We start from the raw sequence: 26566 nt of genomic DNA, 5'->3' as shown, positions 1-26566 counted from the left end.
TCTGCTTCTACCAGCCGCATGCAGCCATCCTGTGCCCTCGTAGTCACTCACTGCTGCTCCAGTCCCCCGCCACCAGCTAGTTCTGCTTCTACCAGCCGCATGCAGCCATCCTGTGCCCTCGTAGTCACTCACTGCTGCTCCAGTCCCCCGCCACCAGCTAGTTCTGCTTCTACCAGCCCCATGCAGCCATCCTGTGCCCTCGTAGTCACTCACTGCTGCTCCAGTCCCCCACTGGCAGCTTTCTGACCTCGGAGGTCAGGGCCACATTGCATACATTTTTACACATTCCAGCTAGTGCAGGAACAAAAATGTACGCGTTGCACCACTAACGCGTAAAAATGTATGTGTTAATGTTCCTGCACTAGCGGGAATGTGTAAAAATGTACGCAATTCCGCCCTGACCTCCGAGGTCAGAAAGCTGCCAGCGGGGGACTGGAGCAGCAGTGAGTGACTACGAGGGCACAGGATGGCTGCAGGGGGCTGGTAGAAGCAGAACTAGCTGGCGGCGGGGGACTGGAGCAGCAGTGAGTGACTACGAGGGTACAGGATGGCTGCATGGGGCTGGTAGAAGCAGAACTAGCTGGTGGCGGGGGACTGGAGCAGCAGTGAGTGACTACGAGGGCACAGGATGGCTGCATGGGGCTGGTAGAAGCAGAACTAGCTGGTGGCGGGAGACTGGAGCAGCAGTGACTGACTACGAGGGCACAGGATGGCTGCAGGGGGCTGGTAGAAGCAGAACTAGCTGGTGGCGGGGGACTGAAGCAGCAGTGAGTGACTACGAGGGCACAGGATGGCTGCATGGGGCTGGTAGAAGCAGAACTAGCTGGCGGCGGGGGACTGGAGCAGCAGTGAGTGACTACGAGGGCACAGGATGGCTGCATGGGGCTGGTAGAAGCAGAACTAGCTGGCGGCGGGGGACTGGAGCAGCAGTGAGTGACTACGAGGGCACAGGATGGCTGCATGGGGCTGGTAGAAGCAGAACTAGCTGGTGGCGGGGGACTGGAGCAGCAGTGAGTGACTACGAGGGCACAGGATGGCTGCAGGGGGCTGGTAGAAGCAGAACTAGCTGGCGGCGGGGGACTGGAGCAGCAGTGAGTGACTACGAGGGCACAGGATGGCTGCATGGGGCTGGTAGAAGCAGAACTAGCTGGTGGCGGGGGACTGGAGCAGCAGTGAGTGACTACGAGGGCACAGGATGGCTGCAGGGGGCTGGTAGAAGCAGAACTAGCTGGTGGCGGGGGACTGGAGCAGCAGTGAGTGACTACGAGGGCACAGGATGGCTGCATGGGGCTGGCTGGTAGAAGCAGAACTAGCTGGCGGCGGGGGACTGGAGCAGCAGTGAGTGACTACGAGGGCACAGGATGGCTGCATGGGGCTGGCTGGTAGAAGCAGAACTAGCTGGCGGCGGAGGACTGGAGCAGCAGTGAGTGACTACGAGGGCACAGAATGGCTGCATGGGGCTGGTAGAAGCAGAACTAGCTGGCGGCGGGGGACTGGAGCAGCAGTGAGTGACTACGAGGGCACAGGATGGCTGCATGGGGCTGGTAGAAGCAGAACTAGCTGGTGGCGGGGGACTGGAGCAGCAGTGAGTGACTACGAGGGCACAGGATGGCTGCAGGGGGCTGGTAGAAGCAGAACTAGCTGGCGGCGGGGGACTGGAGCAGCAGTGAGTGACTACGAGGGCACAGGATGGCTGCAGGGGGCTGGTAGAAGCAGAACTAGCTGGTGGCGGGGGACTGGAGCAGCAGTGAGTGACTACGAGGGCACAGGATGGCTGCATGGGGCTGGTAGAAGCAGAACTAGCTGGTGGCGGGGGACTGGAGCAGCAGTGAGTGACTACGAGGGCACAGGATGGCTGCAGGGGGCTGGTAGAAGCCCCAGGTAAGTAAAACTCATTTTTTTTTTTTGCTTGGACCTTCCCTTTAAGGAAGACTATGTCATGACTATATTTATATAGTGTCTGGCTATCACAATATCAAATTTATAACAACACTTCCATAGGAAGATTCAAAGCTACTTACATGTTTTGTTATTCTGTTCATTACATACAAATCTGTTATACATTATACTCTGTTATATCTGTACAAACGAGATGAACATGTATAATATCTGCTTGATGAAAACTTCAATAAAAAAAGATTTAACAAGAAAATTAGTGAGGATATGTACGAGGGAGAGAGATTGTGGAGAGCTTTGTAGATTAGGGTTAGAAGTTTGAACTGGATCCTCTGGGTAATTGGCAACCAGTGAAGAGCATGGCAGAGAGGAGCAGCAGAGGAGGAGCGAGAAGAGAATGAGCAGCTGAGTTCAGTACAAATTGGAGAGGGGCCAGTCTGTTAGAAGGTAGTCCACAAAGTAGTATGTTACAATAGTCCAGATGTGATATTATAAGAGCATGTATTAACATTTTAGTTGTGTCTTAAGTGAGAAAAGGTCGGCTGCAAGATGTTTTTGAGTTGGAGAAAGGAGTCAAATATTCCCCCTAAGCACTAGGCATTGGGAACTGAAGTTATAGGGGTGTCAACATTTGTTATATCAGGCAGAGAAGTGGACAGAGATGGTGGAAAAATGGTTATAAGCTTCTGTCTTCTTTCCGATGTAATAGATCACAGTACTCATGTACTCATACTGCCAGAAGCAAGGGAAGCTGTGCTCATCCTGCTAAGGGCCCAGGATTTAAAGGGGAAAGGAGGTGCTCAGAGGAATGATAAATTTACATACAAAACAAACAATAATCCTCTGCTCTCAGACACTCACAACAGGCTGGGACTCTAGTAATGATAAAAACTAGAATGCAATTTGTATTCAGTCACACTAATGGAGGATAGTTACTTCTGACATGGATTGCATGGAATGCAGAAGCATTTTGTACTAAACCAGTTTCCCCAGCGCTGAGGTTCCATCCTTTCAAAAGGGTCCCTACACTCGAAACAGCACTCGAAATCGGAGCGTGCCATGCGCCGCTAGAGGCTGTGGCTGTAATGTGCTATAGCAGCCCTCGCACTGTCATTTGGATGCCGTCAAGACGGAGCCCAAATTACTTTAAAAACAGCTGGCAGCCCGAATTATGTATTACCGAGAGTCCATGGCGGCCTGGAGGGGGAATAGGAATGAACGCCGCTGGGACTTGTGCAGGAGCAGGGTGCGCCAGTTTTCACCTTCAACCTGCTCCGTTTTTGCAGGGATGCAGTGAAAAGGGCTCCAAAAAGTGGCATGGGGCCTACTAGAACTGATTGAGCAGCGATATGTGCTATCTAGGAACTGCCAGCAACTCCAGAAACTGCAAGGCTAATGAAAGCCTATGGCAGGCATGCTACAGGAGCGATTACGATTTGCCACAATGGCGATGCCTGCAGCATTTTCGAAACTAATTCAGAGAATGCCGTGGCCAAAATCTCATATCCAAAATTCTGTTGTTAATATCAAAATTGCTCTCAAAAAATACTAGCAATCTCAAGTGTGCCTCAGCTATAAAGGTATACGGAAACTATTCTATAGTGAAATTGGGGACATTTTGGGTAACTGTGCATTTTAATTAGGGGACCCGACCCCAGTCATTGGGGAACCACACGTCACAGCAGAGGTCACGTAGAAAAGGTTGTTTTCTTTGTGCAATACAATAATCCTTTAATACTCTATAGGTTGTTTTCTGTATGTGTGTTTTTTTTATTATGTATTTATTACTCTTCTCTTAGGATCCTACATATGGCATTGAAGTTATGATGCAGTGGAAGGACCTATTAGAAGAGGGACACCTGTCTCATAGCGCCCAGGATGCAGCCATGGACCCCTATCACAGGTAAGGACCACAATTTGGCAAGTATTTCAAGGATAAGGTAACCCTAACTGATAGGGATCTGGACGTTTCCTTTTAAACATTGCCAGTCATCTGGCCGTCCTGCTGATCTCTTTGGCTGCAGTAGTGTCTGAATCACACACCAAGCATGCAGGTAATCCAGTCACACTTAAGTCAGAGCACCTGATCTGCTGCATGCTTCTTCAGGGTCTATTGCTAAAAGTATTAGATGCAGAGGATCAGCAGGGCAACTGGTATTATTTAACCATTTAAGCCTATCTGGACGAATATATCCTTCCAGATAGACTGCAGTTGCTGCTGCCTGCTCCTGCCGGTAGTTCCCAGATCAATGAATGGTAATATAGATCTCATTCATCGATCAAAGTCCCCGGCAGAAAAAACGGACGGCCTCTTATCAATGGCCGCGGTCTTTCTGCATAAAAAAAGTTTTCGCATCCAGGACTTTTTGACTGGCCATCTTGTGGCCAAATAGTAGAACTAAACCCGCATACATTTTTTTAATATATAAATACATTATATTACAGTTAAAATTATATGTTTACCTCCCACGCCAAAAATTACCCACCAAACATTTTTAATTTGAAAATAAAAATTACAATAAAAAAAGTTACCTAAGGGTCTGAACTTTTTAAATATGCATGTCAAGAGAGTATATTAATGTAATTTTTTTTTAATTTATAAGCTTGTAAATAGTGATGGAAGCAAATTGAAAAAATGCACCTTTATTTCCAAATAAAATATCGGCGCCATAAATTGTGATAGGGACATAATTTAAACGGTGTAATAACCGGGACAGATGGGCAAATAAAACGCACGAGTTTTAATTACGGTAGCATGTATTACCGTATATTCCGGCGTATAAGACGACTGGGCGTATAAGACGACCCCCCAACTTTTCCAGTTAAAATATAGAGCTTGGGATATACTCGCTGTATAAGACTTCCCCTCTTCCAACGCACACCAAATTAAAATAAAAATTAAAAAATCATGTATTAGTGCTGTGTATGAACAGATACTGGTGCTGTACTGTATGTGTTACCCAGTATATAACAGTATATAGTCAATTGACTTGTTGCATTGGTCAACTCTCCTTAAGTGGACTGGTCAGCTCCCCTTGTCTACCTGTTTATCAGAGCGGTGTGGAAGAATAGATTGCGCTCCCTCAGCAGGCAGATCTGAGAGGCGGTAACAGGACAGGGCGTATCATCCGACATCAATGACACCCGGCGTATAAGACGACCCCCAACTTTTCAGAAGATTTTCAAGGGATAAAAAGTAGTCTTATATGCAGGAATATACAGTAATTTAAAACTATAATGGCCAAAAACTGAGATGATTTTTTTCCATTTCTTTCTTAATCTTCCTGTTAAAATGGATTAAGAATAAAATTCTTAGCAAAATGTACCACCCATAGAAAGCCTAATTAGTGGTGGAAAAAACAAGATATAGATCATTTCAGTATGAGAAGTAGTGATAAAGTTATTGGCGAATGAATGGGAGGTGAAAGTTGCTCGGATGCATAAGGTGAACACTGTGAGCTGAAATGGCTAAATGGTAATAAATATGTCAGCCTCCATATCACTCTCACTCCAGCTGTTCTTATGTTTGTGAGCACGCTTGTCTGTGCGGAAAACCATGAGTTTGCGTTTTTCTGCGTTAACATTGGTTGAACTTGGAATAGTATATTCTAAATCTAACTACTATTCTTACCCGGATCACACAATTCTTATGTACAGGATTCCTCAGATTCAAAATTTGAAAGATTCAAGAAAATCGAAAATCTTGTTGGACTCGAGAATTTGGGCTTTATCCCATCTCTAGATTTTTACAATAGACATTTTACAAGACTAAATGGCCTATAAATAAATATAATAAAAAAAAAATAAAATCCGTTATTCATTGTTATTTTCTGTACAGTTCCTCTTTAAAGTGGATCCAAGATAATCTTTTACTCATTGCATAATTGTGTTCCTTTCATATAGTTTATAGGGTGTTCCTCAAGCCAATTACTTCTTTGTTTTCTAATTCCCTATAAACTAAACAAGCCTCGACCACAGCTTCTCCAGAGAGCCTTGGCACTCAGTCCCAGGTAGCAGGGGCTTATGGGAGCTCAGTCTGGGCAGGAGGAGGTTACTAGCAAGAGATTTCAGAGGCAGAGGGGAGGAGGAGAGGGGACTGAATTTGTCACAGGCAGAGGGCTGGAGATGCAGAGCAGTTTGCCTGTGTGTAATGTGACAAACATAACATAGCTGCCCTCATTGTATCACAGGAATACATAATCACATACTGTTGAAGCTGTTTGCAGCTAGATTTGCTGTGTAAACTATCTAAACTTTAGATAAGATGTCACAGGAGCCCTTGTGGTCAGACCACAGATTGCCTTCCAATCGGTTTCAGCACACAGACCATGCAAGCTTTGGTCGCCAGCGCACGGGTCGTGCGAACTCTGGTCGCAGTCAATGCGCAGGAACCGTTGGGACAAACCGCAGACAAACCAGAAGGGAGCCCGTGAGATATGGGTAATTACTTTACACGATTTCAGGGTATCTGCCACCACCTCGGTTACCATGGGACCGAGGAGCCCACTGACTGACTAGTCCTGCGAATAAAAAAACGGTTAAACACACTATATTACGTCTAGTTAACCACAATACAATAGTAGTAGCGTCTCTCCAGAGGTCTGGTTCAGTTGTGCGGCTGATAAGCAGGGTAGCGGACAGTGAATGACTTTGATAAAGTCGTTTATTCAAGGCAATATAAATAATTAATATATACAGACAATTATTAAAATCAACAATTATTAAAACAGTAATAGCCAGTATGAAAAATAAAAGGGAGAAAAAATACTTAGTTCCTGGAAAGATGTCCTTTTTGTGGGAAGAATCATAAAGTTCTTGGTTTCAATCAAAGTTCAGAGTTCAGACCAGGTGGATGCCAGCATATCCTCAAGCTGGCACAGATGAGTTCAAGATGTTTCAGGGTGGAGAACACTGAGTTTGGCTCCTCTGCCGTTCTTATGCCCCTGATCCAGTAGGAGGGAGTGAGGGCGGGAGCCACACGCCCCCTTAGAACATGAGATGAGTCCTCCCCTTGTCCTGGGAACCAGAAATCATACCTTAACCACATATGGGCTCTATCTCACAGAACCGTACAGGTCAGGGCAGATTTACTAATATTTTCAGGTCTGCCTCGATGTACCCAGCAGCCTGATACCAAACATGAGGGGTGGGACCCCTGTGGTATCATCAGGGCACTTTCGAACTGCCTAACTGACAGTCTTTACCTCAGAATGTTCTGAAATGTTCTCAGAACCAGCGCCAGATAGGGCCAAGCATGCTCTGTTAGTTTGGAGGGTCTGCCAGCCTGGCAACACAGAAAATATGACACATATAGCAGTTTATGGAATATGATCTACATTTGGGATTGACAGCAGGTCATCCCTAGGTGAGGTTCTTTTTGAAGCTGGCAGCAGCAAGCCACATGTCGGCTCCCCTGCTAGGGAAGGAGCCAGAGTGTCTGAGTTTTTCCACTCTAGATTGCTTCTGTCATGGTGCTTGTCACCTATACCTGATGGATGGGCCATCAGCACAGCTTGAAGCCAGGGACTCTCTGCAGATGACTAGGGCCCTGTTGGTGGAAGGAGGGAAAGAGAGCGATATGGATGCGAAAACCGTGCAATAAACATTCGATAGTTATGCGGTGTTAGTGATTTGCATGCGATACTTTGCCTCTCTGGATGCTGGAAGTAAAGGATTGTGGGTAGGAGGAGGAGGTTATTACCAGCATGTGACCTCAGAGGGTTTCCCTCCGTTTTTTGACCCCTTCCTTCCATTACAAATCCCTCCCTCCGTTCTGCATATTAAGTATATTAAGCAATATTAAGCATTTACAATATTAAGTGGATGGGTGAAATGGAGGAGGTATTTGGATACATTTTCACACCCCCTCCCAATGAAAAATGTATCCAGATTCCTCCTTCGTTTTACCCATCCACTTAACCATTTCAGCCCGCGGGGATTTTTCACCTTATGCACCAGAGCAATTTTCACCTCCCATTCATTCACTAATAACTTTATCACTACTTATCGCAATTTATTGAACTATATCTTGTTTTTCCGCCACTAATTAGGCTTTCTTTGGGTGGTACATTTTGCTAAGCATTATTTATTTATAAATGCATTTTAACAGGATTAATAAAAAAAATGGAAAAAATTCATTATTTCTCAGTTCTCGGCCATTATAGCTTTAAAATAATCCACGCAATCCTAATTAAAACCTATGTATTTTATTTGCCTGTTTGTCTCGGTTAGTATACCATTTAGATTTTGTCCCTATCACAATGTATGGCGCCAAGATTTTATTTGGAAATAAAGGTGCATTGTTTCAGTTTTGCGTCCATCACTATTTACAAGCTTATAATTAAAAAAATGTTTGTAGTATACCCCCTCCAAATGCATATTTAAAAAGTTCAGACCCTTAGGAAACTATTTGTCTTTTTTTTAATTTTTTTTTTCCATTAAAAATTTTATTTGGGTAATATTTTGGTGTGGGACATAAACAGTTAATTTTCAGTGTTATATGTGTAAATTGTAATGTAAAAAATATGTAGATGTAGTTTTACTATTTGGCCAGAAGATGGCCACCTTCATTTTTGTTTTCCCTCCTTGTACTTCTCGCTAAGCAGAAGTACAAGGGGGATGCAACATTTTTCTGGGCAGAAGAATTGAAGCTTCTTGTGAGAGCGCTTTGTTTTTTCTGCGGGGGACAGGGATCGGTGATCGGGAACCATGTTCCCGTTCACTGATCCCAGGGGTACACCACGGGGGCGCGGCCGCGTTTGCAGCAGAGCTGCTGCCCGGACGTGAGCTTCATGTCCGGGCGGCCGAAATGGTTAACCACTTCTGTACCACGTTGTTTTTTGCTGATTGGTGCTGCGTGGGCTCTCCAGCCCACAGCACCGATCAGATAGCAGCCAGGCCGATCAGACTTCCCCCCCCCCTTTTTCCCCACTAGGGGGATGTCCTGCTGGGGGGGGGGTTTGATCGCCGCCGGCTGCTTGCGCTTGCGGGGGGAGCTCTTCAAAGCCCCCCTCCGCAGCGCTTCCTGGCCTCCTTCCCTCCCTCTCCCTCCCCCTGTGAGCGGCGCAGGACGGATTTCCGTCCTGCGCCTGATGGGATAGGCTTTAGCCTATCAGATGCCGGCGATCCCCGGCCAATCAGAGGCCGGGGATCGCCGATCTCCTCTACGGCGCTGCTGCGCAGCAGCGCCGTATACATGTAAACACCGGGGAAGATCTTCCCTGTGTGTTTACATTTCCGATCGGCTCGCAGGGTGTTCACGGAGACACCCTCCGTGAACTGACATGGAACGGCCGCTCATACGAGCGGCCGTTCCGTGGAATCCACTTCAGGATTCAGGGGCGTACTTAAGCGTACACAGAATCCTGAAGTGGTTAATATTGTAAATACTTAATATTGCTTAATATGCTAAATAGTGTAAATGGGCTGCTCTCTGCTGCCTGAAATATGTACAGTATAGGCTGTTACTGTGTGCTGCTAGTAAACTAGCTGCAGAGTGAGCTGCTCTCTGGTGCCTGAAATATGTACAGTATAGGCTGTTACTGTGTGCTGCTAGTAAACTAGCTGCAGAGTGAGCTGCTCTCTGGTGCCTGAAATATGCACAGTATAAGCTGTTACTGTGTGCTGCTAGTAAACTAGCTGCAGAGTGAGCTGCTCTCTGGTGTCTGAAATATGCACAGTATAAGCTGTTACTGTGTGCTGCTAGTAAACTAGCTGCAGAGTGAGCTGCTCTCTGGTGCCTGAAATATGCACAGTGTAGGCTGTTACTGTGTGCTGCTAGTAAACTAGCTGCAGAGTGAGCTGCTCTCTGGTGCCTGAAATATGCACAGTGTAGGCTGTTACTGTGTGCTGCTAGTAAACTAGCTGCAGAGTGAGCTGCTCTCTGGTGCCTGAAATATGCACAGTGTAGGCTGTTACTGTGTGCTGCTAGTAAACTAGCTGCAGAGTGAGCTGCTCTCTGGTGCCTGAAATATGCACAGTGTAGGCTGTTACTGTGTGCTGCTAGTAAACTAGCTGCAGAGTGAGCTGCTCTCTGGTGCCTGAAATATGCACAGTGTAGGCTGTTACTGTGTGCTGCTAGTAAACTAGCTGCAGAGTGTGCTGCTCTCTGGTGCCTGAAATATGCACAGTGTAGGCTGTTACTGTGTGCTGCTAGTAAACTAGCTGCAGAGTGTGCTGCTCTCTGGTGCCTGAAATATGCACAGTATAGGCTGTTACTGTGTGCTGCTAGTAAACTAGCTGCAGTGTGTGCTGCTCTCTGGTGCCTGAAATATGCACAGTATAGGCTGTTACTGTGTGCTGCTAGTAAACTAGCTGCAGTGTGTGCTGCTCTCTGGTGCCTGAAATATGCACAGTATAGGCTGTTACTGTGTGCTGCTAGTAAACTAGCATCAGAGTGAGCTGCTCTCTGGTGCCTGAAATATGTACAGTATAAGCTGTTACTGTGTGCTGCTAGTAAACTAGCTGCAGAGTGAGCTGCTCTCTGGTGCCTGAAATATGTACAGTATAGGCTGTTACTGTGTGCTGCTAGTAAACTAGCTGCAGAGTGAGCTGCTCTCTGGTGCCTGAAATATGTACAGTATAGGCTGTTACTGTGTGCTGCTAGTAAACTAGCTGCAGAGTGAGCTGCTCTCTGGTGCCTGAAATATGTACAGTATAAGCTGTTACTGTGTGCTGCTAGTAAACTAGCTGCAGAGAGTGAGCTGCTCTCTGGTGCCTGAAATATGTACAGTATAGGCTGTTACTGTGTGCTGCTTGTAAACTAGCTGCAGAGTGAGCTGCTCTCTGGTGCCTGAAATATGTACAGTATAAGCTGTTACTGTGTGCTGCTAGTAAACTAGCTGCAGAGTGAGCTGCTCTCTGGTGCCTGAAATATGTACAGTATAGGCTGTTACTGTGTGCTGCTAGTAAACTAGCTGCAGAGTGAGCTGCTCTCTGGTGCCTGAAATATGTACAGTATAAGCTGTTACTGTGTGCTGCTAGTAAACTAGCTGCAGAGTGAGCTGCTCTCTGGTGCCTGAAATATGTACAGTATAAGCTGTTACTGTGTGCTGCTAGTAAACTAGCTGCAGAGAGTGAGCTGCTCTCTGGTGCCTGAAATATGTACAGTATAGGCTGTTACTGTGTGCTGCTAGTAAACTAGCTGCAGAGTGAGCTGCTCTCTGGTGCCTGAAATATGTACAGTATAGGCTGTTACTGTGTGCTGCTAGTAAACTAGCTGCAGAGTGTGCTGCTCTCTGGTGCCTGAAATATGTACAGTATAAGCTGTTACTGTGTGCTGCTAGTAAACTAGCTGCAGAGTGAGCTGCTCTCTGGTGCCTGAAATATGTACAGTATAAGCTGTTACTGTGTGCTGCTACAGTGTTCTCCCCAGAAATATTTTCCAGCCGGGTGGCATGAAAAAGTAGCCGGGTGGGGAAGTAAGGTCACGCTGGGTGCTGCTGGGTGAAAAAGTAAGGAAACGCTGAACGAAGAGAAAGGGTCATACTGGGTGGGGTGGGAGTGGATCACGCTAGGTGGGTAGAAGTTGGCATAATGCTGGTTGGGGGGGGTAGTATTGAGATAACTCGATCAAGAAACAAAAATCGCACTGCAAACAATCCCAAAATGCTGTATGCAGTTCATTTGTGATTTACATACATCACAATTATAGTGTGAATGCTTCCTGAGAGAAACTTTGTCATAGCGCTTCTCTGTTCGCTGGCATTCAGCAAAGCTCTGTAAATTCCTAGAAAAGTATCTTAGTGTGAATGGGACCTTAGTGCCATAGACCCATCATCACATATATGACCTGACATTCACCACTCTCTGCATGCAATGTATTGTGACTCCTGCTGCTGGACATACACTAGAAGCAGAGGAGTGCTGACTTAAAGAAAACCTGTAACAAAAAAACCTTCCCTGGGAGGTACTTGCCTCAGGTGGGGGAAGCCTCTGGATCCTATTGGGGCTTCCCCCGTCCTCCTCGGTCCCACGGCGGCGGCGATAAAGCTCCCCGAACAGCGGGGATGTAAATATTTACCTTCCCAGCTCCAGCGCAGTATCCGCTCTCTGCTCAGAGATAGGCAGAAATAGGCGATCGCTGTCGGGCCGGTATACTGCGCAGGCCACCTGCGCAGTGGAGCGGACCCGACGGAGATTGGCTTTTTTGCCTATCTCCATGCTGAGAGCCGCAACAGCGCCCCGCTAGAGCCAGGAAAGGTAAATAAATCGGCGCTTGTCGAGGGAGGATTGCCAGATACTGCGGGGGAGCCAGCGCTGGATTCACCGCAGCTACAGTGGAGGGGGAAGCCTCACTGGGACCCTGAGGCTTCCCCCTAGTGAGGTGAGTACCCCTAGGGGAACTTTTGTTACAGGTTCTCTTTAAAGTTGATCACACAGGCAGGCAACAGAGTGGTGACAACTCCAGAGACTGCAAAAACCATGCTAGTTCAAAAAGTACAGTGATATGAGAGTATACAAATATTCTGGCTGAACTCAGTGTACCTATGGCTTTTTCCACCTAAATTACTGTAACTGCTGAGATAAGACAGGCTAAATGTGTTATTAAATGCCATTGAACTTTTTGCCATTCATATTTGCCCATACTGAAAGCTGGATATCACAGTGATTTAACAATCACTGACACACAAGATGTCAGTCTGGCATGAAGTGCAGGGGGCAGAGTGAATGCTGCACCAGGTTCATATTACAGCCCTGTAAACCACTCATTAGCTCTCCCTTCACACTGAATGACCAGCGTGGTGATATGTTAATGAGCCACACTTATCTGAGTATTCGGGACATTCCTGTGAAAGGAAGGAGCTGGGAAGGGGCTTTGTATCTGCTGCACAGATAATTGAGAAGGAGGAGAGCTTCTGTCCACTGCTGGGAGAGATCGGGTGACTCCCCAAAAGGAATAGCTATAGATCCGTACCTTCTATTCTGTGGTCAGTAGTGATGGGTCGTTCGCGAACGAGCCGGCTCTAAGAGCCGGCTCTTTGCTGTGAACGACAAGAGCCGGATCTCAGTTTTGAAAGAGCCGATGCCTCAGCCGCCCCACACAGCTCTGGTTTGCTGTGTAATAAAGGGCGCTGAGGCATGCTGGGAGATGTAGTCCTCCTCGTGCAGCTTGTAGGAGTGTAGGGGCGGAACAGAGCAGTAGCAGGAGGGATTTCCCGAGCAAAAGAAGCAGTCTGGAGTTGTCATGGAGATGGGGGAGGGGCTTTTACTCCGATTCTGAGTGGCGTCTAGTGATATTTAATAAAGAGCCAATTGAGAGCCGTAAGAGCCGTCTCTTTAATGGGAGCCGATTCAGGAGAGCCGATTCTCCAAGAAGAGCCGGAATTCCCATCACTAGTGGTCAGCTCTAGCAAAGTTCCCGAGGTCTGACTCATCTGTGCTAGGAGCTTCCCCCGCCCCTCCTCGCTGCTGATAGGAAGGAGCTGAGGAGGAGGGCGGAGATGTGTCTCTGCACTCAGAGGCAGCGCTGCCTGTCTGATTCAAAACTACGCAGAGGAAAGAAACTCTGCTTTTACACTCGGAGGCTAATCAAATCAGCCGGGCGGGAACAGAGACCCAGGTGGGCGCTCCGCCCGGCTAATAGGCTCTGGGGAGAACACTGTGCTAGTAAACTAGCTGCAGAGTGAGCTGCTCTCTGGTGCCTGAAATATGCACAGTGTAGGCTTTTACTGTGTGCTGCTAGTAAACTAGCTGCAGAGTGAGCTGCTCTCTGGTGCCTGAAATATGTACAGTATAGGCTGTTACTGTGTGCTGCTAGTAAACTAGCTGCAGAGTGTGCTGCTCTCTGGTGCCTGAAATATGTACAGTATAAGCTGTTACTGTGTGCTGCTAGTAAACTAGCTGCAGAGTGAGCTGCTCTCTGGTGCCTGAAATATGCACAGTATAGGCTGTTACTGTGTGCTGCTAGTAAACTAGCTGCAGAGAGTGAGCTGCTCTCTGGTGCCTGAAATATGTACAGTATAAGCTGTTACTGTGTGCTGCTAGTAAACTAGCTGCAGAGTGAGCTGCTCTCTGGTGCCTGAAATATGCACAGTATAAGCTGTTAGGCCTGGTGCACACCAAAGGAGTTTTTCTGAGCGTTTTGAGTTTTTAAATCTGCTGCTAATGTTATCCTATGTGTCTGTGCACACTGGAGCAAGGAGGTTTTGTAAAAAACCCCATAGCATTACATTGGGAAGAGCTTTTGAAACCTCTAAAAGCTCTTCCCAATGTAATGCTATGGTTTTTTTTACAAAACCTCCTTGTTCCAGTGTGCACAGACACATAGGATAACATTAGCAGCAGATTTAAAAACTCAAAACGCTCAGAAAAACTCCTCTGGTGTGCACCAGGCCTTTCTGTGTGCTGCTAGTAAACTAGCTGCAGAGTGAGCTGCTCTCTGGTGCCTGAAATATGCACAGTATAGGCTGTTACTGTGTGCTGCTAGTAAACTAGCTGCAGAGTGAGCTGCTCTCTGGTGCCTGAAATATGTACAGTATAGGCTGTTACTGTGTGCTGCTAGTAAACTAGCTGCAGTGTGTGCTGCTCTCTGGTGCCTGAAATATGTACAGTATAGGCTGTTACTGTGTGCTGCTAGTACACTAGCAGCAGTGTGTGCTGCTCTCTGGTGCCTGAAATATGTACAGTATAGGCTGTTACTGTGTGCTGCTAGTACACTAGCTGCAGTGTGTGCTGCTCTCTGGTGCCTGAAATATGTACAGTATATGCTGTTACTGTGTGCTGCTAGTACACTAGCTGCAGTGTGTGCTGCTCTCCGGTGCCTGAAATATGTACAGTATAAGCTGTTACTGTGTGCTGCTAGTAAACTAGCTGCAGAGTGAGCTGCTCTCTGGTGCCTGAAATATGCACAGTATATGCTGTTACTGTGTGCTGCTAGTACACTAGCTGCAGTGTGTGCTGCTCTCCGGTGCCTGAAATATGTACAGTATATGCTGTTACTGTGTGCTGCTAGTACACTAGCTGCAGAGTGAGCTGCTCTCTGGTGCCTGAAATATGTACAGTATATGCTGTTACTGTGTGCTGCTAGTAAACTAGCTGCAGAGAGTGAGCTGCTCTCTGGTGCCTGAAATATGTACAGTATATGCTGTTACTGTGTGCTGCTAGTACACTAGCTGCAGAGTGAGCTGCTCTCTGGTGCCTGAAATATGCACAGTATAGGCTGTTACTGTGTGCTGCTAGTAAACTAGCTGCAGAGTGAGCTGCTCTCTGGTGCCTGAAATATGTACAGTATAAGCTGTTACTGTGTGCTGCTAGTAAACTAGCTGCAGAGTGAGCTGCAGCAGCTGTAAGAAAAACCACATATCTCCAGGTACATTCAGGGGAAAAATAGATGAAAAAATAACGAATGGCCACACCCCCTTTTTTCCCTGGTGAATTGTGATTTTGAGAAAAAATAACGACTATCGCCTATTTATCGCATGGATTTCTCTGTCGATCTTTCACCCTATACTTCTGGAGAATTGCTATTTGGAGATATCACAGGAGGTAAATTACCTCCCATGAGATAAATAGGTCGGTAACCACTGGTGAATTGAGGCCTTTGTCTTGTGCAGTGGTGAGCTGGCTGCTTTCTCTGTGTGCTTGTATTGTGTCCTTGTACTAACTGCCGGACCAGCTTGTGCAGTGTATATAAACAGTATGTATGTACCCAGTAGGGATGGTCAGTAAGATTTCACATGATTCTGCACTGATGCAGATTTTTATGCTAATCGGGTATAAATGCAGCCTGAAAATGGACCAATCAAATCCAGCCAGCTTGCAGCATGTGATTCGTTGGTTTTCAAGCTACATAAAATTAGCACCACCTCAGAATTATTTGCGTCTCATTGGCTATCCCTCGTCTCCAGGCATGTTGGTGATGGCATCCGTTTCTCTGCAGGCTTTTGTGGGACACGTGGATTCCCTTTCTGAGGAACATCATCAGTCTGTGGCAGCCCAGAAATTGCTCCCCCATGGTGGACTTCCTGGACAGCTGGGTCCACATATTACCCATCTGGATTCTGGATAACATACTGGATCAACTCATTTTCCCCAAGTTACAGAAGGAGGTAAGCGTCTACTGTGTCCTGATCAAATATCTAGTAGGGATGGTTAATGAGATGCATATTATTTTGAGTTGATGCAGGATTATGCAAATGTATGCAGCTTGGAAATGGACCAATTGAATTTTACCTTCAGCAGGATTTGATTGGTTCATTTGCATGCTGCTATGTCCTGTAGTGTATTGGACCTGTAGAGGAAGAGGCCGCTGTCGGGCCTAGTCACTGGAAAGGGTTAAGCTGTGTGCAAACTCTCTAGATAGAAGTTGTTGGAAATAAATGATCCACAACTGGTCATCAGTTTATCCTCTATCCTGTCGTGAGTAATCCTTTTATAGAGGCCAGGAAATGTACGTTTTGTTTAGTGTCACCAGTGTGGAGGTCCAGTGAGTAGACGGAAGGCGATGGTACAGACTGATGCCACTGGACTTACTGTATTTTTTGGCATATAAGACGCACTTATATGCCACTGGGGGGGGAGAGTGAGTGTGTCTTATATGCCAAATATACGGCAAACCTTGGTGCCAGAGGTCCTGAGTGCGCAGGGAAGCTTTTACCAGTTTTACTGCCGCGCTCTTCTCCTGCTCCAGCCGCGATGCTCTTCTCCTCCCTGCCACCTCTGCCTCTATACACTGGGTCATCCATTGCGCCTGGCCACCTCCTACTTACTGCTAAGTGCACATTCTCCGCGGTCATGCGTGACCCCAGTGCACATGCACTGAACAGGAAGTAGGAGGAACTGAGGACAAGATGTACAGAGGCAGAGGCGGCAGCTTTTGTGAGCGCCACCTGGAGAGGGAGAAGAGCCTTTTGGCTGGAGCGAGGGGGAGAGGAGCGCAGGGGCAGGATCAGGTGTTGTAGTGCAGTTTAGTGTAGTAAAGTGCAGTGTTTTAAATTGGTGCGTTGTTTAGGGCAGTGTAGTGAAGTGCATTGCTGTGTACCTTAGTTGGTAGGGCAGCAGGGATTGGTGTAGTGTAGATAGTGTAAATTAGAGACAGTTGGGAGGGGGAGGGATGTCGGGTCCATAAGAAGCCCCTGCACTAGAGACCCACTAGGTTGGGTATTTTTTTTTTTTCTCCCCAGATTTTTGCCCTCTGAACCTAGGTGCATCTTAAAGAGAAACTCCTACCAAAAATTGAACTTTATCCCAATCAGTAGCTGTGATACCCCCTTTTACATGAGAAATCTATTCCTTTTCACAAACCGACCATAAGGGGGCGCTGTATGACTGATATTGTGGTGAAACCCCTCCCACAAGAAAAGTTCGTACTTTTTTGGGCAGTTTCCTGTCTGCGAACCTTGTTGCATTGTGGGAAATAGCTGTTTACAGCTGTTTCCAACTGCCAAAAACCATGCAGCAGCTACATCACCTGCCAACAGTAAAATGTTCACTGGAGTTCCTCTTTAAACTAAAAAAAAAATACGGTAGCAGAATCTTATGTGTTGTTGTTGACCTTTAGGTGGAGAGTTGGAACCCTCTGACGGACACGGTACCCATCCACTCCTGGATCCACCCCTGGCTGCCTCTCATGCAATCCCGGCTGGAGCCGCTGTTCTCTCCAATCAGGAACAAGCTGGCCAATGCCCTGCAGAAGTGGCACCCCAGCGACTCCTCCGCCAAGCTGATCCTTCAGCCCTGGAAGGAGGTCTTCACTCCCGGATCCTGGGAAGCCTTCATGGTGAAAAACATTGTGCCCAAGTTGGGTGAGTTCTCTTGCTTTTATAACGTATACAGATACAGACGCTGGCTCTCTCCTACATATTGAAGAAAAGCTCCACAGAATTGTATAAAAAATGATAAAAACCCTGGATCGGAGGCATAACGACTACTAGGTGGAGCCTGGACTGTGCCCCCCCCCCTCCCCCCAAACTTGTCCCTCCAGCACAGAGCTCCCATGCAGAGCAGGTGTTATATTGACCACTCTCAAAAAATGATACCTGGTTGTCACCTGAACACCAGAAAAAAAAAAGAGGGATCAGGAGCCAAATAGTGCAATATCACTGGATAATTGAATTATTGTGTCTAGATATGTAGATTATACCCACAAAATTGCAACCACTGTGAGCCTACAGGAAAATGACCATCCCCACTCAGGCCAGTTTTTCAGGTCTGCTGTACAGGATCTGGCTGAACACAATCTTTGGAAGTTCTTTAGGGGAACAACTAAAAAACTACTACCGCCCAAAAGAGGTGTAACCTTGCAGAAACACTGACGGAGGCGCTTAATATATATAAAACACTTTAAAAAAAAGTTTAAATAGGAGAGGCAGTGTTGGTCTTACCTCTACTGAAGAAAGGGACCAGTATGACTGGAAAAAGGTTTATTTATTCAAGTGCTAAAAAAGAACGCGTTTCGTGAGACCTTTCTCACTTCCTCAGGTCAATCAGCGCCTTAACGGTCTGGCTGTGTTAGCAGGAGTGCCGTTGTCTCATGAGGTGCTCACGATGACACAGCAGTTCAGGCACTGGGTTTAGATTGACCTTTTTACATTTAAAAGCAAGTGGGGATTTATTGGAAGGGATTGCATCTACCGTAGCTTTATAATGCAGAATACACCCAGAAAATCAGGTGCATGTAAAGAACAGCGTGTTTTGGTACTGATCCAGTTCTGCATCATGCCTGAAGAAGAAACTTAGTTTTGAATGCTTGCAATCTTGTACAGTTAGCCTGTATGGCATTAACAATAATAACATTTATATAGCGCTTTTCTCCCGTAGGACTCAAAGCGCTTAGGCTCTTTGATTCAGTAATTGGTAGTAGGATGAAGTGTTAACACAACAAAAATTATACTTCTGCAAATGCCAAACTGAGCAAGTGGGTTTTCAGTCTGGATTTAAACACGTCCAGGGATGGAGCTGTCCTGATCCTAAAGAACCTTTTGTTGTGGGCAGATCGACCATGAGACCGATCCCTCTCTAATCGAATCTGATCAGAGAGAGATCTGTTGCCTGCCCATACACCACAAACCGATATCTGATAGAGTTCAGCATGAAATACATCAGAAACTGCCTAGCAGGCCCCCAAGTATAAAAGTAACTCCCTGGGGCCTGTGCTTTGTGCCTCCATGCAGGCATGATTTCTGGCCTCTGCCGTGTCCGCGGTCCACTCGAGCGCATGTAACACATACCACCATGTGCGTTATGATGTCACGCGGCACAGGCTCTCGTAGTGATGGGGAGAAGGACCGAAGTCATGACAGTGTAGCGGTGAGACTGACTCCTGACACTGCACAGGGGGAATCACTTTACACCTGGGGAGACACCAGCCTGGGGTACATCGGTCATTGTAATATCATGCGCTGTTACCGCCATGCACCCCACCAGGCACTTGCAATCAAGCTTTTCCAACATGTCTGACTGATCCTTTCACCCAGTTTTGGCACCAAATCAAACATGGATTTATCAGACCTGATGCGGTACAGATATTCCTCTGATTCGGTAAACTTATTGAAACTGAAGGTCGGTCATCCTGTAAAGTCTCCATATGCATGGCCAGCTTAACACCGGACCACATAGAGCCGGTTATATATAACCTGTGTATGATGTGACTGTCCTCTTGTGTGACAGGTATGTGTCTGGCGGAATTTATCATCAATCCTCACCAGCAGCACATGGACGTCTTCCTCTGGGTTATGGACTGGGAGGGGATGATCTCTCTGTCCAGCCTCGTCGGCCTCGTGGAGAAACATTTCTTCCCTAAGTGGCTGCAGGTAAGTGGATCGTAGCCCCGCCTCTCACTGTGTGATGTCATATCCTGGTTCAGGCATAGGGCCAGTGTACACGGGCTTTCACATCCTCCTGATATATGTAAAACAAAAGGAGGAGACCGAGAGCCCGATGTAGTGTAGTAGTTTGTATTGCCAATGAGCAAAGTAAACCAATAATGGTTATACTCACAAGTATGAATTACTAGTTAAGTAACCACTTAGTTGCAGGTGGGGAGAATTATAACCTGACTCCACTTGGGTATAAAAAGTCGCTCCCTGTAGATAGGAAAGACTGGGATGCAACCCCTCCTCCAGGGGTGGACTAGACTAGATACCAATTGTATTAAACAGAGGCGCCAATGTAGAATAAAAACATCTAAAAACAGTTTGAAAAGGGGGAAGTTGGCGGATTTACCTCCCTCAAGGAAAAACAGACTGGGATTCATTATTTTATCATAAAAATAACATTTAATTGTAGCTCCATTATGCAACGCGTTTCACGGGCAAAACCCCGCTTCATCAGGCAATCAATGGAGAAAAGGAACTGGGGGAAAGAGGGATCCTCCTGATATACTTCTGACATCAGTTTCAGGACTTGGTTGTGCTATTAAATGGCAAACTAATCTCATGATATTGAAAGGGGTTTAATTGTCCAGGAAGGTCTACAGCCGTACAGTGGTCCATATAGGGCTCGTCCTTGGCTTTTTGACTTGTAGACCACAATAGGTTCTCTCCTCCCCCCCCCCCCCCCCCCCCCAATGACTTGTACCTATCCCAGTACAGGTAGCAGATGTGCCCTCAGTAAGTAACCAGATGTGCCCTCAGTTTTAGGATGCTCCCCCTTCCCCCACCCAGTATAGCCAGATATGTCCCCATTATTAGCTATCCCCCACTCCTCAGTATAGGTAGCCAGAGCTGCCCCCAGTATTAGGTGTCCCCCCCCCCCCCCCACCCAGTATATCCAGATGTACCCCCAGTTTTAGGCTGCCCCTTCCCCCACCCAGTATAGCCAGATATGTCCCCATTATTAGGTATCCCCACTCCTCAGTGTAGGTAGCCTGACCTGCCCCCAGTATTAGGTGCGTGTCCCTACCCAGTATATCCAGATGTGCCCCCAGAATTGGGCAGGTCCCCTCCCCAGTATTGATAATCAGCCAGACCTGCCCCCATTATTAGGTAGCCTCCAGCGAGAGGAACCAGTCACCTCTGGGGTAGCTACCTTGGAAGATTTTTGGAAATGCTGTTATTTGTAAGTCCGCCCTGAATTTTCAGGATTTTCACGTTTCTATTGGACTGTGCTGGGTATAAATTACTGATTTTCAGCAATAACGTGTCAAATCCTAAATACGTGATATTATTACATACCTGACCTGTCCTGATGGTATTATTCTCCTCTGACAGGTGTTGTGTTCCTGGCTCAGTAACAACCCCAACTATGAGGAGATCACCAAGTGGTATCTGGGCTGGAAGTCGATGTTCTCGGACCAGGTGTTGGCCCATCCAGGAATCAAGGAACGTTTCAACGAGGCCCTGGACATCATGAACAGAGCGGTGGCCTCCAATGTTGGTGAGTATGTGGTCTCTCGTCTGGTCAGGCAGAAGTTGTATATGGCCTCTTCCAGCTGTGGCGTGCTCCCGTGTCCTGGTGAATCTGACAGTAATACCTACTGAAGGGGGTATTCCTTAGGTGGGGAGGGAGGGGTTAGGGGCTCTGGAGGCTTTTGTTGCAGGTAGGAGTTATGTTTACGTTAGGTTCAGGTCAACATGCACTGGTGTTTTTAAAGTGTACCGGAGATGACGTGACATGGTGCGATAGACATGTGCATATACAGTGACAAGCATACAGACACTTATGCTTTGCTACTTTTTTTTTCTTTTCCCTGCCTGAAAGAGTTTATAATTAACTATGGAACTGACCGTTTTTCTCCAGTCAGGACTCAGTCTGCTCACTGATAATAAATTACAGCTATAAAACACTTTCCTAAGCAGATATCTGGGCTTTTTACTGTGAGAGGAAAAGATACAAAGGTGAATAGTTCATGTATTTTCACTCTGGGACTCTTGAGACGCTGCAGTTGAGCAGAGACTATAACATTAAATCTGCGTTGTAAATGTTTATACATAAAATACAACCTTGAGATATCGAAGAGTCATTTTTAGGAGTAGGAGGACAGATCCAATTGCTTATCTCATTAGTTAATTTTCATCTCTGGTTCACTTGAAAGGGAACGTGAAGTGAGAATAAGAAGGCTGCCTTCTTCATTCCCTTATAAACAATGCCTGTTGCCTGGCAGCCCTGCTGAGCTTTTGGCTTTAGTTGTTTGAGTCACACCTACAGAAAGAATGCAGCCAGTGGAGTCACACCAGCAGGGACAGATCTATAATGAAGCTGCCTGAATCATGCAGTTAAGACGACATACTGAAGGGGGCGACATGCAGCACTATGTAGTGGTACTGCCAATCTTTCTCTCTCACAATCGTGTGTGTGTGTGTGTGTGTGTGTGTGTGTGTATATGTATGTGTGCGTGTGTGTGCGTGTGCGTGTGTGCGTGTGTGTGTGTGTGTGTGTGTGTGTGCGTGTGTGTGTGTGGTGTGTGTGTGTGTGGTGTGTGTGTGTGTATGTAGTGTGTGTATGTAGTGTGTGCGTGTGTGTGCATGTGTGCGCGTGCATGCACGTGTGTGTGTGTGTGTGCACACTTACAATGTTTGCTTCAGGCAGCAGAAAGTCTAGAACCGCTCATTCTGGGCCAGTGACTTATAGTACTAGAGGCGGGGCATCAGCACAGAAGTCAGACAGAGAGAGAATGGCATCCTCCGTATTACTCTCACTTCAGGTTCCCTTTAAGTGGAGAGAAATTAAAGGGGAACTTCAGCCTAAACAAACATACTGTCATCAAGTTACATTAGTTATGTTAATTAGAATAGATAGGTAATATAATCTCTTACCCACCCTGTTTTAAAAGAACAGGAAAATGTTTGTGATTCATGGGGGCTGCCATCTTGGTCATGGGGGCAGCCATCTTTTTGGTTGAAAGGAGGTGACAGGGAGCAGGAGACACAGTTCCAACTGTCCTGTGTCCTGATTACCCCTCCCAGCTGCACACGCTAGGCTTCAAATGTCAAATTCAAAATGTAAAAAAAATAAAATTGCACCAAAACAGCAGAACGAGAACAACAACATCAGAAATCCCATCATGCTTTGCACAGCATCAGGGGAAAATGCCCGGGCAGTTTTATACAAGCCTCATTTTTAGCTGCACAGAAGAAGAGAAACAAAGTTCTGATGCTGTGAAACTGTTAAAGAAACACCAAGCCTTTTCAGTGCTGCTGAGTCGATTTTTAGTCCGGCGGTTCACTTTAATACATGAACTGGTGTCGATATGGAGGGGGAGGGTTATAGGCAGGTGTGGTTTTACCATGGCGGACAATTTGGACTTTTAGTTGTAGCTGTTGGGAGAGTGGTTGTTATCGTGTCTACACTTATCATATTGTCTTTTATCTTATTAATTGCTGCTGCATGTCCATAATTGTATGTGTGGCGGGGCACCTATAGATCATGGAATGTTTTGGGGTCGCTGAGCTGCAGTACTAGTTTTCACCTGCAGGGCGGGGACCTGGTTGAGCGTCCTGTGCATTATATGTTCCTGTAAATAACCCTGCCCATGTGTTTCCCTCCCCCAGGAGCGTACATGCAGCCCGGAGCCCGTGAGAGCATAGCTTACCTGACGCAGACCGAGCGGAGGAAAGACTTCCAGTATGAAGCCATGCAGGAGCGCCGCGAGGCGGAGAGCATCGCACAGAGGGGCATCGGGGCCGCCACGGTGCCCATGAACTTCAAGGACCTCATCCAATCCAAAGCGGAGGAGCATAACATCGTCTTCATGCCCCTGATCGGCAAGAGACACGAGGGCAAGCAGCTCTACAACTTCAACCGGATTGTGATCTACATAGACAGAGGCGTGGTGTATGTCCAGGGGGAGAAGACGTGGGTGCCCACCTCTCTGCAGAGTCTTATCGACATGGCCAAGTAGACTTCATCATGTTCTGTACGGAGACATTGTACAAAGCTCACCAGCAAACTCACCGCAGAGTCCTACATACACTTGCAAGGATACCATGCAGAGTACGAGACCTTGTCCTCTGTATGGAAACATTGTACAGAGCTCACCAGCTAACACACCGCAGAGCCCTATGTACACGGCCAAGGATGCCGTGCAGAGTACAAGACCTTGTCCTCTGTACGTAGACATTGTACAGAGCTCATCATACAACCTCACCGCAGAGTCCTGTGTACACAGCCAGGGATAGCGTGCAGAGTACGAGACCTTGTCTGTGGCCGTGACACCACTTGTGAGCTCCTCTTCAGTGTTTTCCTACCGGAGCCAGCAGTCGGACCACCGGGTATCATGCCAATCACAGCATCCCGTATCAGCTAATCAGAACTCGACCTACACTTGTCTAGGAAGTATGGAGTGAAATGTTGGCACATAAGCCACTGTATTTTGCCCATTAGTTTTGAACTCTGCTTCCTTGCTGAATAACCCCCCAAAACAATGTAAATATGCAGATCGTTTCTACAACTGAAATGTGAAAGCTGTCATTTTTGTATGAGAAGTATATTGATATTTTTTTTGGAAACATCTTTAAGATTTTATTTGTTTGAAGTTTCAGTAGGTTGTGCCTGCCACAATGCTAATAGAGAAAAATGTGCCCCAAGTACTCTGTTGTAGTTCATTTATAAAGTACCCAGTTAAGTTGGGGTGAAACAGAACCACTAGGATTGTACAAACTAGCAGGGCTGGAACCCCCGGTGTGCTTTAAAATCGCAGCAGCGCTGTGCAGTGATTCCATTCGCGTTTTGCTCCATTCTGAAGCGCTGTAAAGTAAACTGTATAACACTTCCGATTAGCGTTTTTTTTTTTTTAAATAAACTTTATGCTTACCTGGTGTCCTGATGTCTGGCATCTGTCTGTAGCCCCACCCCCTAATGGAAGACTTCATAGGTGCTTCTATAGGACCAATCAAAGAAGCACCTGTGACCTCTCCTAGTGGGCGGGGCTACAGACAGAAGCCGGATCTCGAGACACCCAGTAAGTATAATTTTAAAATTAAAATCGCCCAGCCCCCAAATGGCTGCAAAATTGCTTTTCAAAGCGATTTTGGGGTCCTTCTACACTTGGCATTGAACACTTAAAATGCTGCATGTCCAGCGATTGCACCTTATCGCAATCACACTTGTGGGTTCAGACACATTTAAATACAATGGAAAAGTGTGTATATATTTTTTATTTTATTTTTTTTAATCACCGTTGATTGTCGGCAATCCAAAAACGCTGCCAAGAATGCCCTAGTGGGTCCCAGCCCGTAAAATGAACCTAAACGCCTCCTTAAAAAGGTGTGCTAAATATAAAACTGTCCTCTTATACTTAGAATATTTTATTTTTTTCTTTTGGTAAAAGGGGGCTTTTAGGTTTTTGTTTTTTACAAACTCCCAGTGATTGTGGTTCACCACGACTTATAGGCACACTGTTCTGCTGGGAATACGCGGTTCGCTTTTGCCACTCGATTTCAGCTCCCAATTCAGCTCTCTATTCTTCTCTTACGCTCGTTTTTCTTATCTTTTTCCATTCACTTCTATCAGATATCGAGCGGCAAAGCAATCGAAAGGGAGATTGGACATGTCGGAAATTATCGAACCATCTAATCAGCTACAAAACGACCTGTGTATCCCCAGCATAAGACTCCAGGTTCCCAATTGCTTCCCATACAGACCTATTTATGTATGCCTTGCACTGATGCTGTCCAGTCTAAAAGTAGCCACACACCTCAAGTTTTTTATGTTTTTGTTATTTTTTTGTTTTTTTTTCTATTTTTGTATGATTTGAAGCAACCAATCCAAATTTTTCATTTGATTGAACGTTTCGAAAAAGTTGTTCAATGTACCAAATACGGTGTTCGGGATTTACTGCATTTAAAAAATGTTGATGTTTTAAAAGTTGGATGGATTGAATAACATTTCACTCAAATCAACTTTTGATCTTTTTGATTTATACGATTCTTTCTAATGTAACGTCCCTGTATATAAATGTCATGTCCTCATCATTCTCTGTATCGCAATTACCACTGAACACCACATTGCTACTCAAAACTTCAATCAGGCCTCATTCACACCTAAAATCGAAAATGCAAACGTTTTGCGATTTCCCCCCCCCCCCCCCCCCCTCTACTGCGCGCTGCGTTTCTGGTGAAAAAGCTTTTCTAAGCGCTTTTCCAGAGCGGTTTTATAATTCACTCTCTGACGCAAGTCAGGAAGTGAACTCTTTGACCCGGAAAAGAATAAATACAATGTATTTATTCTAAAAAAACACGAACGCAATCGCCGTATAAATCGGTTTTGTGAGTGCGTTTAGCGCTCTTCATAAACCTTCTATTATAGAAAAAACACCCCAAAAATGGTACAGGCACCGCTTTGCTTTATCCACAGCGCACAAACTGCGCTGATATGAACCTTGTCATAGAGATTCATTGCACTAGCGTTTTGTGGGCGATTTTAAAAATCTCCTGCATTTGAAAAAAGGCCAAAAACCTTGGTGTGTACCTGTAGTAAAAATTAATACAATACTTGGTAAGGTTAGTCTAATGGTGCCCACACATGGTACAATTTTTTACATCGAAAAAAATGCATAGTTGTTTTCAAGGTACCATACACGTTCAGTTTCAGTAAATCCAGATAATGATCATATATAACGATTTTTCCAACATGTCCGATCAGATTTTTATTTAAAAAAAAAAAAAAAAAAAAAAAAAAAAAGCTGGGGAAAATCGTTCATTTTTCTCAAGCGAAAAAAAGATTTTTGACCTGCATTTGAGTTGATTGTTTTGGTCGAATAAATGGGAAAATCAAACATTTTTATTGTACCGTG

General features: G+C 46.1%; 1 protein-coding gene across 2 annotated transcripts in view; it reads left to right on the top strand.

Moving 5' to 3' along the window:
- Nucleotides 1-25639, top strand: part of TFIP11 (tuftelin interacting protein 11) — a 54023-nt gene extending 28384 nt beyond the window's left edge. For both annotated transcript variants that reach the window (XM_068259730.1, XM_068259731.1), the window contains exons 8-13: nucleotides 3696-3799; nucleotides 15776-15944; nucleotides 17396-17639; nucleotides 19504-19646; nucleotides 21045-21210; nucleotides 23325-25639. In XM_068259730.1, the coding sequence (XP_068115831.1) occupies nucleotides 3696-3799; nucleotides 15776-15944; nucleotides 17396-17639; nucleotides 19504-19646; nucleotides 21045-21210; nucleotides 23325-23674 (1176 nt within the window). In that variant the 3' untranslated portion in view covers nucleotides 23675-25639. The remainder of the gene's footprint in view (nucleotides 1-3695; nucleotides 3800-15775; nucleotides 15945-17395; nucleotides 17640-19503; nucleotides 19647-21044; nucleotides 21211-23324) is intronic.
- Nucleotides 25640-26566: the final 927 nt, after the last annotated feature.

Source organism: Hyperolius riggenbachi, chromosome 11, assembly GCF_040937935.1.
Source record: "Hyperolius riggenbachi isolate aHypRig1 chromosome 11, aHypRig1.pri, whole genome shotgun sequence".
In the NCBI taxonomy this organism is placed as follows: Eukaryota; Metazoa; Chordata; class Amphibia; order Anura; family Hyperoliidae; genus Hyperolius; species Hyperolius riggenbachi.
The sequence above is the reverse complement of the archived record's forward strand: the minus strand, read 5'-3'. Positions and strand labels throughout refer to the sequence as shown.